Consider the following 16,836-nt stretch of genomic DNA (forward strand, 5'->3'; position numbering starts at 1 on the left):
GAAATCTACGAAAAATCTATTTGAGAATAGTTTGTACGTTTTTGGACGGGGAATGTTCCATTTAAAATTAATAATTAAACATGCATAAAAACATAATTTTTAAAATTATCTGACCCATTATTTTCATTTAGAAATTTCACGAGGTGTTGGATGAAAAAATTCAATGACGAAATACATGAAGTAGGTTTAACTATGATATTAAAGTGAATGCAATTTTTCCTTTCTGTAAAAAATTTGTTTAAACCCTGCCACGAAATTCAACAAAAAAATTTTTGCGTGAATTAAATTTATTAACATTACTCATAACTGTAAATTCAGAAAATTGAGTCATTTCAAGCATTCAATCATCTATATAACAATTAAAATATACGAAATCACATCAACTCGATTTTTGGTAAATACGAAGAACTGACCAGGCTGTAATTCTTTATAATGCAATTACTAAATTTTAATCGAAAACTATTTATTCAGGAACGAAAAATTAATTTAACAAATTTAATTTTGTAATAAACAAAAAACTAACCGCCACCATTCTTCTTGGGATTATTTTTATGAATTTTCTGGGCTATAAAATAACCATAAAGTTATTAATTTCTTACTAACTTGATAGTTTATTCTGTATTGGTTGAAACTTATGAATTAGGGAAGGGTTTCGGAGCGAAGTAACCGAATATTTTAACACCAGAAATCTTTGGGAGAGCAATAAGAAGAATTTTTCAATATTTAAAATCACTAGGAAAGTACTATCCGAATTTTGGAAAATCTTTTGTCTTAGGGGTAGATTTCTGAAATAACCGTGGGGGTTCTAATCACCTATTCTTCGGAGGATTAATTTTTTATATTTTCTAGGCCATGAAGTTATTAACTTCCTATAAACTTTCTCTTTTTTTAATTTTTTAATTAGGGGTGCGTTTTTCGGGTAGAGGCAGGGTTTCCTAATACAGCTTCCTTCTAGGCCGGTAATACTGAAAATTCCCCAAGATGTACAAATAACTAAAAAGTATTAAGTTCTAAGTGTTTTTCTCTATTTTCAGAATTTTGAAAAATTGTTCATCATGAAGGGTGGGGTTTTAAAATAACCGTAGGGTTCTTCAACACTGTTATATTTCCTGGAATAATTTATAGAGGCGTTCTAGGCTATAAAATAAACACTTTAACTTCAACTTCACTTTAACTTCCTACTAACTTTCATGATTCACTCATGTTTCTAAAATTATTAAATACGGATTTTGGTCATAAAATCCAGGGTCACTAAGAAAATATTAACTTTTAGATGTTTTTCTTGATTGTCTGAATTAAGGAAAAATCGATTATCAAAAGGGGTGGATTGTAGGTTTTATTTTGAGGTTTCTCACTACCATCATTATTGGAGGGAATATTTTCAGGAATTTTCTAGGCCATAAAATAGGCATAAAATTATTAACTTGCAAATGAGTTGTTTTATTTTTATTTTTGCGGAATTATTAATTAGGGGTGGATTTTAAAGATGAGAATGAGATTTCTGGTTATCATCATTATTGTTCTTCTGTGCTTTTTTCTCGATTTTCTGAATGTTGAAGAGTCTGCTATAATTAGGGGTTTGTTTTTTAGATAATGTCAAGTTATCTTACCGCTATTTGGAGGATTATTCTACATGATTTCTGAAGTTTTAAAATAACCATAAAATTATTAACTTTCTACTAATGTATCGTTTTTTTATTTATGGAATTTATTTATTAGAAGTAGGTTTTTGAGGTAGGAGCGTGAATTCTCACCACCAGCATTCTTTGAATTAAAAAATATTATTATTAGGGGTGTGTATTGGGGGTTACTGCTAAGTTTCTCAGAAACATAATTTTTCAGAGGATTCTTTCGAGGAATTTTCTAGACTATAAAATAACTGTAAAATTACTCATTTTATACTAGCTGGGTCATTTTTATTTTTATTTTTTATACATATTAACTAGGGGTGGGTCTTTTTAAGCAAAGGCGGTTTTTCTTAAAATCTGAATTTTTTGCGCTGGCGGGGTGAGAAGGAGAATTTCCCAATATGTCAGTCACTAACAAAGTACTAACTTTAATGTTTTTATCTCGATTCCTTAGGCTCTGAAATAACAATAAAATTATTCTTTTTTTATTAATTATTAACTTTCTACTCACTTGGTTTATTTTATATTTTTGGAACTTACAAATCAGGGATAAGTTTTTGGGATAGGAGCGGGGTTTCTTACCACCATCATTCTTCGGGGGATGATTTTTATGCATTTTCTGGGCTGGACTTCGGTAACTGGGTAACTTCGACTTTCTTTTTCACTTTTGGAACCTATAATTGTAGGGATAAGGCAATAAAAATAATTTTGCAACATGTAAAAAAACTAGAAAAAGATTAATTTCAGAGCGTTTTTCTCCATTTAAAAATTTTTTTAAAAACTTTCATGATCACGGGTGGGTTTTAGGGGTTGCTGCTAATATGCCGTTCTTTTATTTCTCAGAATTTTAACACTAGATGTGATCTTTTTTTGGGACATGAGAGCAAAATTTCTTACAATCAGCATTCTTTTAGGTTCAATCATGAGAATTTCCCAAGATGTATAATTATTAATCAAGAAATTAGTTCTGGTTATTTTTCACGTTTATTTTTTATTTTGATAAATCCTATATCTTTTGGGGATATCCTAAAGGATAACCGCGGGATTTCTCATCTACATGAATCTATGGGGTTTATTTTTAGGAATTTACTAGGCTATAAAATAACTATAAAATTATTAACTCTTTTCTAACTTGTTCGATTTTTCTTTTTCAACTTAATTATTAGGGTTTAGGTTTTAGGGGGCGGGGCGTGAATAGGGCTTCTTGCCCCAAGAAATCTTTAGGGGAGAAGAAAAAAGAATTTCTCAAGACGGTAAATTGATAAGTATTTACACCAAAACTTCGATTTAAGAACAGTGTTGGGGGTTTGCCTGCAAACAGCCTTGATCCTGAATCGGGGGAATCTAAACACAACTAGTCAGGGCCGTCGGAACAATTTGTATTAGATTTTACTCCATAGTATTTTTAAATCTTTCTTTGTACGTTCAGAACATATTCATTAAAAGCAGGGATATTTTTTTCGATATAATATACGGAATAATCTCCCGTAAAATAAAAATTTCAAAATCCCCGATTACCAATTTAATTATAATGAATAATAATTTGTTTTTATGCACTTTATTGATTAAAATATCACAATTAAATAGCAAAAGGATGTGGAATTTATCTTTAATCCAAAATAAATTTAAAAATAAAAAAAATGATATTTTGCGATTTAATACTTGCGATTCGCAACAAACTTCAATTCGTCCCGCTTTATACGAAAACAGTATAAACGTCAATTTAGCTTTACGATACTTTAAAGAAGTCATAAAAATGGAAACTGATGAAAAGCACTTAAGTTTAGTTTCTGGTCCACCGAAAACATTTAATGTCGTTCAGATTTTAAAGCTTTTACTCAAGAAAAGTGGATATGAGAATAACGACAATACTAATACTGATGAGAAGGATGACCCTGTAAGTTTTCACGATCTTGAATGTTAATAGGCTCAATCTGTAATCATTTATGCTGCTCTTATTATTATGCGTAAGAAATTAATTGTAGAATTCGAATATTGTTATATGTATAATAATTTCAAGGTGTTTATGTGTCCATCTGAATACATAAAGCAAATGATTATGACAACAGAAAAAAGAACAGATTTTTTGTTAAAAATTGGGCGCAAATTTGACCTTAAAGCGTCAATAAAAGAACAGAAGATAAATTCTTTCAAAGCAATACCCAGCATAGTTATTTTTCAACGATTTGAACCAGGTGCTACCTATAATGTCAATTTACTTATTAGGAATGTATCTAAGGTTAGTGCAAAATTTTTATTTGTATTACTAAGAAGGAAATTATTAATTGTTTCAAGAAACAAAATTAATAATGACCTTATTATATTTAAACACAATAATATTTTTTTAATCATACAAAACAAATTAAGAACTACATCTAAATTTATTCTTTGAAATCCACGAAAATCTAGATTTTTTGAATTTTTTCAAATCTTTACAAGTTTAAAATTTTTCTTAAATCTTTTTCAAACTTCTAATATATTTTAAACTTAAAAAGTTTACAAACACTTAAAAAATAAAAAATATTTACTTGAATTCCTTTATATCTTTGTGGACAAATTTAGAAAATCATTTAAAATGTAAAACAATATTCAATTTATACTTAACATTAATTCTGTTACATAAAATATCATTTTGAATGTTTCCATTAATCTTAACAAACTCTTTTTAAATTCTTATAACCTTTCAAAAATTTTAAAACCCTTCTAAATTTTCTTTCAAAATCTTCAAAGTTCCACACCATATTTTGAACAAAAAAGCTAACTTGAAACCAGAAAGCTGAATTTTCAGTGAAATATGTTAACTTCTTTACCAAAAATGACAAATTGTCAACGAAACGTTTCAATTTTTCTCTAAAGAGATGAATTTTTACCATAACAATGAATCGTCGTCCGAAAAGTGAACTTTTCAGAAAGTATTTTAACCATTAATAAGCATTTAAATTTCAACCAAAAACATGAGTTCTCATCGACGTAATAAAATGTAATTCAGCTTAAAAATACGAGCCTTCCACAAAATAATTATAATTTTTTACCAAAAAAATTTTATTTTCTATCCTAAATTAACTGATTTTTTCACCAAAAATGAAAAATTTCAAACTTGATGTTAAAAAAAAAGATCTCAATTTAAAATAAAAAACAGTTGGACTTGACTTTCTAACACATTTTCCACAAATTTTCTACCAAATACGACAAATTTTCAACAAAATACATAAACTTCCAACGGAAAAGCTACATTTTACACAACAAAAAAAACAACGTATTTTTAACCAAAAATGGAATAGTTCAATGTAGATTTCGAAAAATTAACTTTCAAATAAAAAATTACAGTTTTCAGAAAGCCGACATTTTTAAAAATTAATTTTTAGAAATAAAAAAACATTTATAATTTTCCGTTGAATCTCATAAAAAGTTTTTAGTTTTCTTGGAATTTTTTACAATTCTTAAAAAGTTTGGAAATTTTGTTGTAAAACCATGTGCCTAAAGTTCCAAACGTTGAAATGGACGAAACATTTTTTCTTATTTCTATTTTACACATAAATATTTTTCCAAATGCAATTTAAAACATGCATTCTAATTCTGTTACAATAATAAATTATAGCCAATATAAATGAACAAAGATTTAAGCACTTTTTCTGGTTCACAAAGTAATCAGTAAAACATTTCGTTCATTTCAGCGTTTAGAACTATTGGCTCATCGACATATCCAAAAATCTACACTTTATTGAAACTTGTTTTAAATCCTGTGAAAATTTAAATTATTTCCGCAAAAGATGAATTTCATCAAAATAACAATATCTTCAGTGAAAAAGATTGAGGTTTAATCAGTTGCATTTTCTACCAAAAAAAGATTACATTTTTGCCAAAAGAGATGCATCATCGACAAAATGGTTACATTTTTTTAGCCGGACATATTAATTTTTAACAATAAAGTTTATTTCAAACCAAAAAGCTCAATTTGCAACCAAATAAATCGATTTCCTACAGAAAGACAAATTTTCACAGAAATATTTATATTTTCAACCAAAAAACATGAATTCCCAACAAAAAAATAATTTTATTCTAAAATCAAAACGAGTTGAATTCATTCAAAAAATATTAATTTTTAATTAATTTTTAACAAAATAGTTGACTTTTTGACCAAGCAGTTAAATTTTCCATACAATCAGAAAAATATTTTTAACTAAAAATATAATTTTCTACAAAAAAGACAATTTTTCAACAATCCACATGCATTTTAATACAAGAATATTAATTCCAAACAAAAAAGGAATATTTAAATTTATAGTTAAAAATGCACTATCAATTAAAAGCACTTAATTTTCAACAAAATCTTTATATTTTTAATGAAAAAATTAACTTTCTAACAAAAATACTATTGGATTTAACCAGAAAATAATTATTTTTAACGAAATGGTTAATTGTTTAAACGAAATAGATTCATTTTCAAACAAATGATTGCATTTTTGACTAAAAACCTTAATATTTCAAAATTAATTTGTTTTTATAAAATGATTTATAATTTTCCCAGGAACGTCGAGAAAATTGTTTATTTTCTTGAAACCTTTTAAAATTCTCAAAAGGCTTTGAAACATTGTTTTGAAACTTTTAAAAATATTTTTGATTATTAAAAAAAAAATGTCAGCAAAATAGTTTAATCTTTAACGAAAGAATATAATTTTGCAAACTAGTTTTATTTTTAGTCAAAAAAGATCCATTATCAGCCCAAAATAGAATAGTTGAATTTAAAGTTTAAAAAAAATTATTTTTAATAAAATAAAGAGTTTACAACAAAATTATTATATTTTCAACTATAAAAAAACAATATATAACAAAGTACATTTGAATTCGATCAGAATAGAATACTTATTAACAAAATAGTTAAATTTAGAGTTAAAAAATTAATAAAAAAAAATTCAAGTTAAATTCAATCAGAAAAGAATATTTTTTAACAAAATAGTTGAATCCTGAACCAAAATATTTTTATTTTCAACAAAAATGGGATAGACATTTTAAATTTTTTATTTCAAAAAAATTAATTTTTAACAAATAATATAATAATACTTTTTGATAAAATAATTGAATCATGAAACAAAATCGATTAATTTTTAATCAAGCAATTGCATAACCAACAAAAAAGGTAAGTTTTTTCTAATTTTCATTAAAAATTAATGTTGAAATAAGAAACATTTATGTTTTTCGCAGGATTGTACAGATTTTTTTCTTTTCAACTTTTAAAATGCTTAAAAAACTTCAATTTTCCCTAAAATTTGAAAAAAGCTGCCTTAAAATCTTCCGGATCCTTTGTTGACAATTTTGGACATGTTTTTAAATGTTTCGAAATATTATCTCAAAATTAATTTGCTACAAAAAAATATATTTAAAATTTTGTCGGAATTTTTTTTATTCTCTTAAAACCTTTGTAAATTCACATTTTCCAAAACTTTAAATGCGATTCCAGTCTCGAATTTATATTCCTCCTTAATTCCTAAGTTTTCCCAATTTTATTCGAATACCCGGCTATTTCGCAGTTTTCCTGGTCAGTAGACACACTGTCAACGATAATTGTTTTAAATTTACCCACTTTTAGATTTCACAGTATTTAAGAATGATTTGTGAACGCAATCCAACATTTAAAATTGAATTTAAAGGAAGCATATTAAACACGCGATTAGCTCCAGGAATGGCATTAGCATACAACATTAAGTTTTGTCCAGAGGAGAAAAGAGATTACGAATATGAAGCTACTTTTGTATCTGATCGCGAAGTTTTTAGAGTACCTATTATAGGTAAGGAAGAAATAAGTGTACTCAAGAAAACAATAAATTTATTTAGGTCAGATTGTAAAAATATATTTTACCAAAAGTTTTCTTTATGTTAAAAGCCATTGGTCCTAGGGCCATTTTGGACTTTCCTGATCAGATCGAGATTCCAACAACAGCTGTAAAAATTTTATCGTCAAAAACTCTTTTGGTTCGAAATATTGGACACGTTCCAGCCATTTTCAGTCTTTATACAGAAGAGTAAGTGAAATATAGTTGGATAAATATTTGTTTCAAACAATTTTTTTCTGTTTTTGCCCTCTATTCGACGTCTTTTACAATAAAAAAAGAACACCAGAAAAATATTCATCCCAATATCGTGATCGGACGATTGCGTTTTATACGCCCACGCACTCTGAAATATACATAAAATTTGAAAAATATTTTAGCTTTCCTTCAAATTTCTGGTTCCCGAATTCAAAAATTATAAAAAATATTCTACTCGAAATATCCTTATAGGAACATTGCATTTTTTCCGCCCACGCTCTCTACAATATTTGTGAGAAACACCGGAAAAAATTCTAATTTTCCTTTCAATGTCCGGTTGATTGATTTTCTTTCACTTAGTTGTACTTGATGATCATCAACACAAAAGATTTTTTTATCCCAATATCCTTATCGGAAGACTGAATTTTATCCAGACATCCAAATATTCGGATATTAGGATATTAGGATATTAGAATGACATTTTTCTTTGGTTTCGTTGAAATCCAATTACAAATGATTAATAAACCGCGCAGGGTGATTTCGAATAAACCAATTTTTAAATATTTTAATTTTCCTTTTATAAATTTTGCGAACCTTAGTGGCATAATTCAAATGTATTATTCAGACCAGCAATTAGCAATTATATTTGAAATAAATTTTAAAGCATAATATTAAATATAATATATATAATAAAATAATTAAAATACAAAGATATAATATTCAAAAATTGTAAATCGTTATATAAATTTGGAAAAGTCAACTTCTTTAGTTTAAAAATAATTTATCGAAAAAAATATAATCAAGTTTGACAACATTGCATTTTAAAATACTTTGAAAATTGTATAATACAATATTATACACCAATTAAAAAAATTTCATCTATATATTTTCAATTTTAATAAACTAATATTTCGATGTATTGAGGGAAACTTTCATTGTACAATGACCGTCAGCTACCTCTCAAAGCTTTTTTATCGGAAAAAGATGTAGCATTTTTTTAATGGAATACTTGAATAGGGTATATCATTTAAAATTGGTTTCAACTGAAGAAGTTCACCCATTTCAAATATTATAATTTTTGAAAGTATATCATCAAAAATGGATCTCCCATTAAAAAATTATTCGAAATTTTTTTTAAATTTCAGTTTAAACCGAAAATATCGATTTTTCTAAATATTACAGTTTTTAATGTTTTAAAAGTTATAGCACCAGAAATTGTGCCTGGCGACCCGGATGTATGCCATAGATATATATTTGAATCTTTTGTAATTAACGAGACCGAATGCGCGCGCGCGTTTTTTTGTCATTTGAGATATTTTGTAAGTATTTATGAAGTTTTTTACAATCTGAACTAATTCAAATTAATTCAAAACAATCTGAAGCAATTTGTCGATCTTCTTAAACCCTTTTTAATCTGTCTTTAAACCTCAAATTAAATTTTAATCTCCATAGATGTCTCAAAACCCAAAATGCAATCCGAATGGACCCAAGGTTCACTTATCAATCCTTATTCATTCTTGCATCAGCACCAAATTCAACACGAACGCATCCGGAATCCATTTTTCAATCCGTCCCGCCAATTCTCTCAAAAGAATGGGACTTTTTGAATTAAAACCGATTAAGTCCTAATGGATAAGTGTGAATCCAAAAGCAAACCGAATGAATCAATATTCCAATCGGAAACAAACTTTCCCTCTATCCGAGTGAATTGGAAACCAATCCAAACTTAATTTTCATTCCTTTCAAATCCGTGCGTATATATAAACTTTAATCTTTTAACTTTTAATCGCTTTCAAGCCGTCCGCATAAAACAATTAGGACACTTATCGACAAAACTAGGTCCATCCAAGTTTTTTCGGAAAAAGTATAGATCCAAACCTGGGACGGAACTGGGTTTCTTAGGAAATGTGCTAGAAAATCTCTAAAATTTTAAGTTTTTCGTGTATATTTCAGTATTATCCGGAAATCAGAATATGTGTCAAGTTTCTTCAATATTAATAAGAATTTTTATTTATTAATAATTCTCTAAGTTTTTTTGTATGTCCCATGGTTTTCGAGATAATTCACAATTTTGATTTTTTCCTTTTGAAAAGCTTTTTGTTGGGTTAATTTGTAGTGGCTGAGAACCACCCTTTGTATAAAACCGTGAATATTTTTTCAGTTTTCGCATAGCTCGCCGTTTTCAAGATAACTCCAAATTTTTATTTCGAAACTCATTCTGCTATACTAACTCGAAGTGCCCGATGACCATCCCGGAATGGAATATCCTTCAAATGTTGTCCTTTTCCCGTATCTCTAGTTTACTCTGTTAGTTGTGGGTGGTCGAGGACCTTTATCAAACAGTAAAACATTTTTCAGTTCTCGCGCATTTTTCACCGTTTTCAAGATAAACCAAAATTATATTATTTATTCAAATTTAAATAAATCTAATGGGTTATTTTGACTTTGTCCACAACAGTACTGATTTGCAAGCTCCTTAACACTTACTTGTTGTTCATGTATCTCTGATCGTTCGCGATATAATTCAAAAAATGTTATTATTGTTTTGAATAAAAAATTTTTATTGATTATTTTAGTTACAGTTGTTTGAGAATACCCCTCTGCAAAATCCTTAGAATGTAATAAGTTTTCACGATTCTATATACGTTTTTGAAATAAATCATATTTCAGATTTTTTAATTTGATAAAATCTAGTCATTACTTTAGATCGAAGTGACCGAGAATAATCCCCCTTTTGAATATGGAGTCGGTTTCCGCTCCTCCCTTACCGTCTTTAAGCTGACTAAAAATTTACATTTTTTGGGGTATTTAAAAAATCCTTTAATTGAGCTACTTCGTGTTGGTCGAAAATGAACACACTCTGCAAAAACCTTTGAATCTACTTTTTTCACGTTTCTTTGACCATTGTCAGTTTCCGTTTATTTCTTGCCGTTTTCAAGACAACTCAAAATTTCCATTTTTTTTTGTATTTAAAAAAATTTTTTATTAGGTTAGTTCATGTAGTTCGAAAACAAAACCCTTCTTTAAAAACCTTCAAATTTTGGTATACAGCGATTCCCTTGATCAAAAACCTGAATTTTTTTGAGTTTTCACGTATCTTTGAACCTTTTAGAGGTAATTCAAAATTTTTTATTTTTTTTTCGAATTTTAAACATTTGTTTACTGGTTTACTGTGAGGTGGCTGAGGTCCACCCCTCTATACAAAACCTCTGAAATTGTTGTCAGTTTTCGTGTATGTCTCACCCTTTTCATGATAACTCAACATTTTTTTTTTTTAAACAAAATTTTTTTATTGGGTTAGTTTATGTAGGTCGAATACAATACCCCTTTGTAAAAACCATAACATTTTTTTGAAAGCGATTCCCCTCTTTGAAACCCTAAAAATATTGTCAGTTTTCGCTTATTTTTAAACGTTTTCACGATAATTCAATATTTTCACTTCTTCAGGGGGTACTCAAAAAATATTTGTACTGAGTTATTTTAAGTTGGTGGAAGATAAAACCTATCTTCGAACCCCTTAAAATCGACTTAGTTTTCATTTTTCCATGACCGCTTTCGAAAAAAATTAAAATTTTAATTTTTTAAATGTTGAAAATTTGTTTTTTGTTTATTTCCGAGTGCCTGAGGATCATCCCTCATCTTCATTTTTGGTTTGTATTTAAACAATCTTTTTATCTGGTCACTTCGCTTTGTTCGAAGATAAACCCTGTCTTCCAAAACTTTAAAATTTATTTAGTTTTCACGTTTCTCTGGCCGTGTTGAATATAACTACAAATTTGTATTTATTTAAGTTAAACATTTTTTTAAAAAGTTTTTTAAGTGAAGTATTTTTTTTAAGTTAAACATTTTTTTACTGATATAGGTTGGAGTGGCCAGAGACCATCTCCCTTTAGTGAACCTTAAAAATATTGTCAGTTTTCGCGTATCTCTCGTAGATTTCAAGATAACTCAAAATCTTTATTTTGTTTAAAATTTTAAAAACACTTTTTTCCCTTTTACCTATGTTCAGAGAAACTAACAATAAATTTACAACTAAATAATTCATTATAGTAATTAAGCTAGGAATTTTTACGCTTTTGAAATTGGAAATTTAGGGAAATTGGGACAAATAGAGTTAAGAGACTTCGCATAAAGTTAACCGAAATGCATGTACTTTCAAATTCGAGCGCTTGAGCGCGCATGTTCTGGCTCTTGAGAGAGATTCAAATCCAACGCCAAATAAATGTCTGACCAATAAGGAATCGGGTCTTCTTTTTTTTAGAATTCATTCTTTCCATATTTTCATAATATTTCTTCCTACATACTGATTTCCTATATAGTTCGTCGTGCAAAGAGTACGCGTCAAACTCAAACTGCGCAGTCATATTAAACAAAATGGTGGCATTAAGCGGTTGCGTGGATTGAACGAAACGGGGCTCTCTAGTGGCTGGACCATGTATTTATTAGATCACGGTTTAAAGAGCGCCACGTGTTTTCCCTGACAGCAACTCCGCCAATAAGGTATCTCCGATTCCATCCTTAATTGTCAATCCACTTATTGGATACACTTTTCCACTTTGAGAAAAAATCTTTATAGAATAGGAAAATACACTTTTAAGTTTTCAATAATGAAGTAGAGTGGAGCCCGTGGAGTAGCCAAAGGCGAAATACAAAGAGGTTACGGTGAAATTCTATAGGAAAGAATAGTAGAATAGTCGTGATTGCTTTAGAGTTTGACACGTCACGTGCTTTCCCTGACTACAACTCGACCAATAAGGAATCGGGTCTTTACATTTTTGCATTACACTTTTCGAGATATTTCGAGATATTTCGATAATTTCGATACTTGATAGGTATGATCTTTTTATAATAGGATTATAAACAAACTAAGCATCAGAATAAAAAACTAAGAACACCTTTGAATTCGCCCCCCCCCCCCCAAATATCTAGATGCGCCTTTTCTCAACCATTCATTAAACAATTGTATTATTTTAATAATGGCCCGCAGATTTTGTAAACAAAGTAAGCGTTCAATCAAAAAACCGAAAACACCGTTGGATTCATTTTGAAAATATGTCAGATTTTAAAAAAATGTATGTAATATGGGTTTGAAACTTTTGTAATTCATTATAAACAAACTAAGCGTCTGCTAAAAAAACTAAGAACATTTTTGAATTAGTCTGTAAAATGTCTGGGTAGGTTTTTTGTAACGCCCATTTTTCATCAATTACATTTCCAAAACGAATCCGAAGGTGTTTTGGTTATCTAAATGAACGCTTAGTTTGTATGTCATACCTATCGAAATATAGAAATGGACCGGTAACGCTTTGGGGAGAACTGAAATAGGCTCTAGAGAGAGAAAAAACATATGAGACATAGACCTGCCTTTATCTATTTCAGGACTCTATCAAGTGATTCGGTGGCCCCGGGTATTGCCTAAATATTATGTACGGTTAATTAAAAAAGAAGATAAACAATACATTAGAAATTTGTAGTTATAATAAATTGAATTTTAAAGAACATTAATGTAAAATAACCTGTTTCAAATAGATTATTTTTAAAACTTGGTAACCTTGAATTCTTCTTGAAATTGGATTGAAAATGCTACAATAAAAATCGTTTTGTGAGTTCAAAAATAATGTAAAAACCGTCAAAAATTTGAACAAAATTTCTATAACATAAAAAAAACCATTTGTATTGCATAGGTACAAAACTTCATATTTTGAAGTTTTGTTCTTGTTGTAACATTTTTTATTTTACTATATTCAATAACTTGACTTATACGTATGAAAACATGTCCCCATATAAACGTCTTGACAACGCCCACAAAATACACAGGCTTCCACCATTTTTATATTTATTTACAATAAACTATGATAAAATAAATTATAAATAAATTAATTCTGAAAAGTGCGATAAAAGTCACAGTATTGGGGCACTCGCGACACAAAGCACGGTTCTGTGCTGCGCCAAACTTCACCCAACGAAAATATTTTCGACTAATCAGCTTTATCTAGAAAAAGACAGGTCTACGTCTCATATGTTTTTTCTCTCTCTAGAGCCCATTACCGTTCTTTCCACAGAATTATCGGTCCATTTCTATAAGTCGATGGTCATACCTCGCAAAATTTGAAATCATTAAGAAATGATTTAATTGATTATATAATGGTTTAAAAGCAAGGTGCATCTGGATATTTCGGAGATTAATCCAGCGATGTTTTTGGTTTTTCGATCGATTGCTTAGTTTGTTTATAACAATTAAAAATAATTTTGTTTAATATAACTGCTTAAAAAATACTTAAAAAGACACAGTTAGATATTTCAATATCTTGAAAAATCAAGGTGTAAGACTCCAAAACTTATTTGAAATAAGTGGTCAGTTGTTTTCTAATTATTATAATTAACTTTTATTTAAAGTTTTTTAAGCCATATGAGCATAACCTGAAAAAAGAGAAAAAGAAATTGAAACCCAACTTACGTTCACAAAAAAAATGTGAATTTTTTTTTAGGTGACGCTCACATTGCCTTAAGGGCATGTGATACTTGAAGTTTCCCCGGCTTTTTTTCCACAAAATGAAAATTTTTAAAAACTGAATTCCGAGATGCTATAAAATATCATAACGAACGTCCCCGGACTCTTTTTTGAGGGATAATAACAAAAACAAATTATTGTGTTAATAAAAATTTAATGCATATACATTATTTTGAGGTTACGTCGTTTTTTTTCTCTGCCTTTCTGATAATCTGGAAATTATTTATGAAATCAACTTTTTTGATTGCCTGAAAACAAAGTTTGTTCCGGGAGATTAGTTACTATGTTTATTTGTAAGTACAGAGTTCTCCTCTAAAAATATTATGTAGAATGGAATTAACGCTCGGGTAAATTCTAACACACATAACCTCAGAATATACACGCACGCTGTTAGCAATATAAAAAATTTTTTGATAAAAAAAACACAAAAAAAGTGTGCAGGGACGTCCGTTAGCATGTTCGCTATCATTTCCCAGATTTTGAAGGCAAAATTTTTCTTATCCTAGGAAAAAATCCAGGGAATCTGACACTGAAAAAATCGATACTATTTCCTAAGCGCTATGCAAATTAATCACAGTTTGCTAAATTAAAACTTTTTGAATTAAACCACAAAAAAATGTGCGGGGACGTCCGTTAGCATCTTCGCTATCATTTCCTAAATTTTTAAGAAAAAATATTTATTATTCTAGAAAAAAAGCCGGGGGAATCTAAAACTGGTAAAATCGACAATTTTTTAAGTATCACATGCCCTTAATAAGGAACAATAGCCCTCAAGAATAAATTGTGTTTTCTTTTGATTTTTACGATAAAAATATTCTGAACATACTGAAAATTTGAAAATTAGGAGGCACAGAAAAAGCATTTTTTAAATAAAACAAGAAATACGCGTATGTTGTTATGTCAAAAGAGCGTGTGTCTAATTTTTTTCCCAGGAGGGGGAGTTATGGATGAGTAGAGGAGTGTGGGAACGGGGGGATAATACTTCATAATAAATATTTTTTAAACCTTTAGGTATCTTTGCCCTAGCGCGAAGAGTGAGTAGTAGAATAAGATGTGTTTGTGTGTGTGTGTGTGTGCGTGTTTATGTGTACAAGAGAGAGTTTGGAAGTCTTCAGAAGTAAGGGCAATTGAAGCGGGAGTGGTAAGGGAAATGGACAGACGTAAATTCGCAGACGACTACCTGCGACCTCTTCCCCCGCTACAGCGCTTTTCGGCGACGAATTCCCCTCCTGCACTGCTCACTGGAAGCATGATCGGTGTATTCTTTCAGCGCGGGCTTATGTTAAATGAATAAACTACTTTTTTTCTCTTATGACATCAAATCGTAGTTGAATGATAGGGTTATCAATAAAGTAACATTTCCCAAGTACAAACTAAAAATAAAATATGTGAATTTTTAGTTTAAAAAGTAAAGTTTTAACCAAAAATGAATCGCATTTTAAACAAAATAGCTGAATTTTTAACCAAAATAGTTGAATTTTGAATAATAATCGAAATATTTGAGTGAATTCCTAGATTATCTCCATTGTTGAGATTTTTTTATAAAAATTTTTACAAATGACTGTTTCGTTTTATAATATTATAAGGGTCTCGATTCGACTGACGATTTGAAATTCCTGGTCATAATTTTTCTAAAAATGGAACCATTAAACTTTCAGTTGAAGTAATTAATTTTCAACAAAAAAAACGGATTTTCAACATATCAGCCATGAAGATAAGTTTCAAACAAGAAGATTAATTTTAAAATAAAAAAATTAATTTGCATAAAAAAAATTACAATTTTTCAACCATATTCATGTATTTTTTAGCGAAACAGTTAAGTTTTTAATTAAAGTAGACAAATTTTCCACCCAATAGTTAAATTTTAGACTGAAAAAAGAATCATTTTCAAACCGAAGTGGTATAGTGACATTTTTAGTTGAAAAAAAAGTTTTCAACTGAGACATTGAATCTTTAACAGGAAAATTTGAATTCTCAAACAAACAAAAATTACTGTCTAAAAAGATGAATTTGCAACGAACAATGTAAAAAAATGTCTATTATAATTCAGAAACATTTCTTTAAGGAAAAAAACATTCTACTCTAAAAAATGCTTTAAGCACTTTTTTATCTAAAAATTTGGAAGAGGGAACTCAAATTGTGACCTTGCAAATTTCCAAACACTCATTCGAAATAAGTATGAGGTCACCGAAATTATTATTACTATTATTATTATCGAATCAAACTTCACTTTTGCAATTCTTCAAGTTCACAATTAGACTTCAACTCTCGCTAAAATTAAATGGATCTTTTCAGGGCCACTATATTTTTAAACAAGAAAATAGTCACGTTCATACAAATAAAATGTTATTTCTTATAGATTTCCCTAAATTAAATGGCACTTTTCAGGGCTGCCAAATTTTTGAACGAGGATAGAATCATGTTCAGAGAAACGCACTAATTTTACTTCTTACTGCTTTCAGTGAAATTATATTTTATGAAACTATTTATTATTTATATTGAGTAACAAATTATTATTTTTTTAAATTAGATAAGTTATAAATAATATCAAACTTATCTTTGTAGGTAACAATTTCACTATTTGGTTATTATTTTATTATTTTTCCAAATTAATCAATTAATTGAAAAATAAATAAATTTTAATTAAAGTAATTAACAATAAATAATAATT

At 28.6% G+C, this 16,836-nt stretch overlaps 1 protein-coding gene across 1 annotated transcript in view; it reads left to right on the top strand.

Annotated features, from left to right (window-relative positions):
* Positions 1–3,360: 3,360 nt before the first annotated feature.
* The window catches only part of LOC117175423 (hydrocephalus-inducing protein homolog), a 195,245-nt gene continuing 181,769 nt past the window's right edge, over positions 3,361–16,836 (top strand). The window contains exons 1-4 of the mRNA XM_033365130.1: positions 3,361–3,525; positions 3,649–3,867; positions 7,216–7,414; positions 7,510–7,648. Coding sequence (XP_033221021.1) covers positions 3,385–3,525; positions 3,649–3,867; positions 7,216–7,414; positions 7,510–7,648 — 698 coding nt within the window. The 5' untranslated portion in view covers positions 3,361–3,384. The remainder of the gene's footprint in view (positions 3,526–3,648; positions 3,868–7,215; positions 7,415–7,509; positions 7,649–16,836) is intronic.

Source organism: Belonocnema kinseyi, chromosome 6 (assembly GCF_010883055.1).
Source record: "Belonocnema kinseyi isolate 2016_QV_RU_SX_M_011 chromosome 6, B_treatae_v1, whole genome shotgun sequence".
Lineage (NCBI taxonomy): Eukaryota > Metazoa > Arthropoda > Insecta > Hymenoptera > Cynipidae > Belonocnema > Belonocnema kinseyi.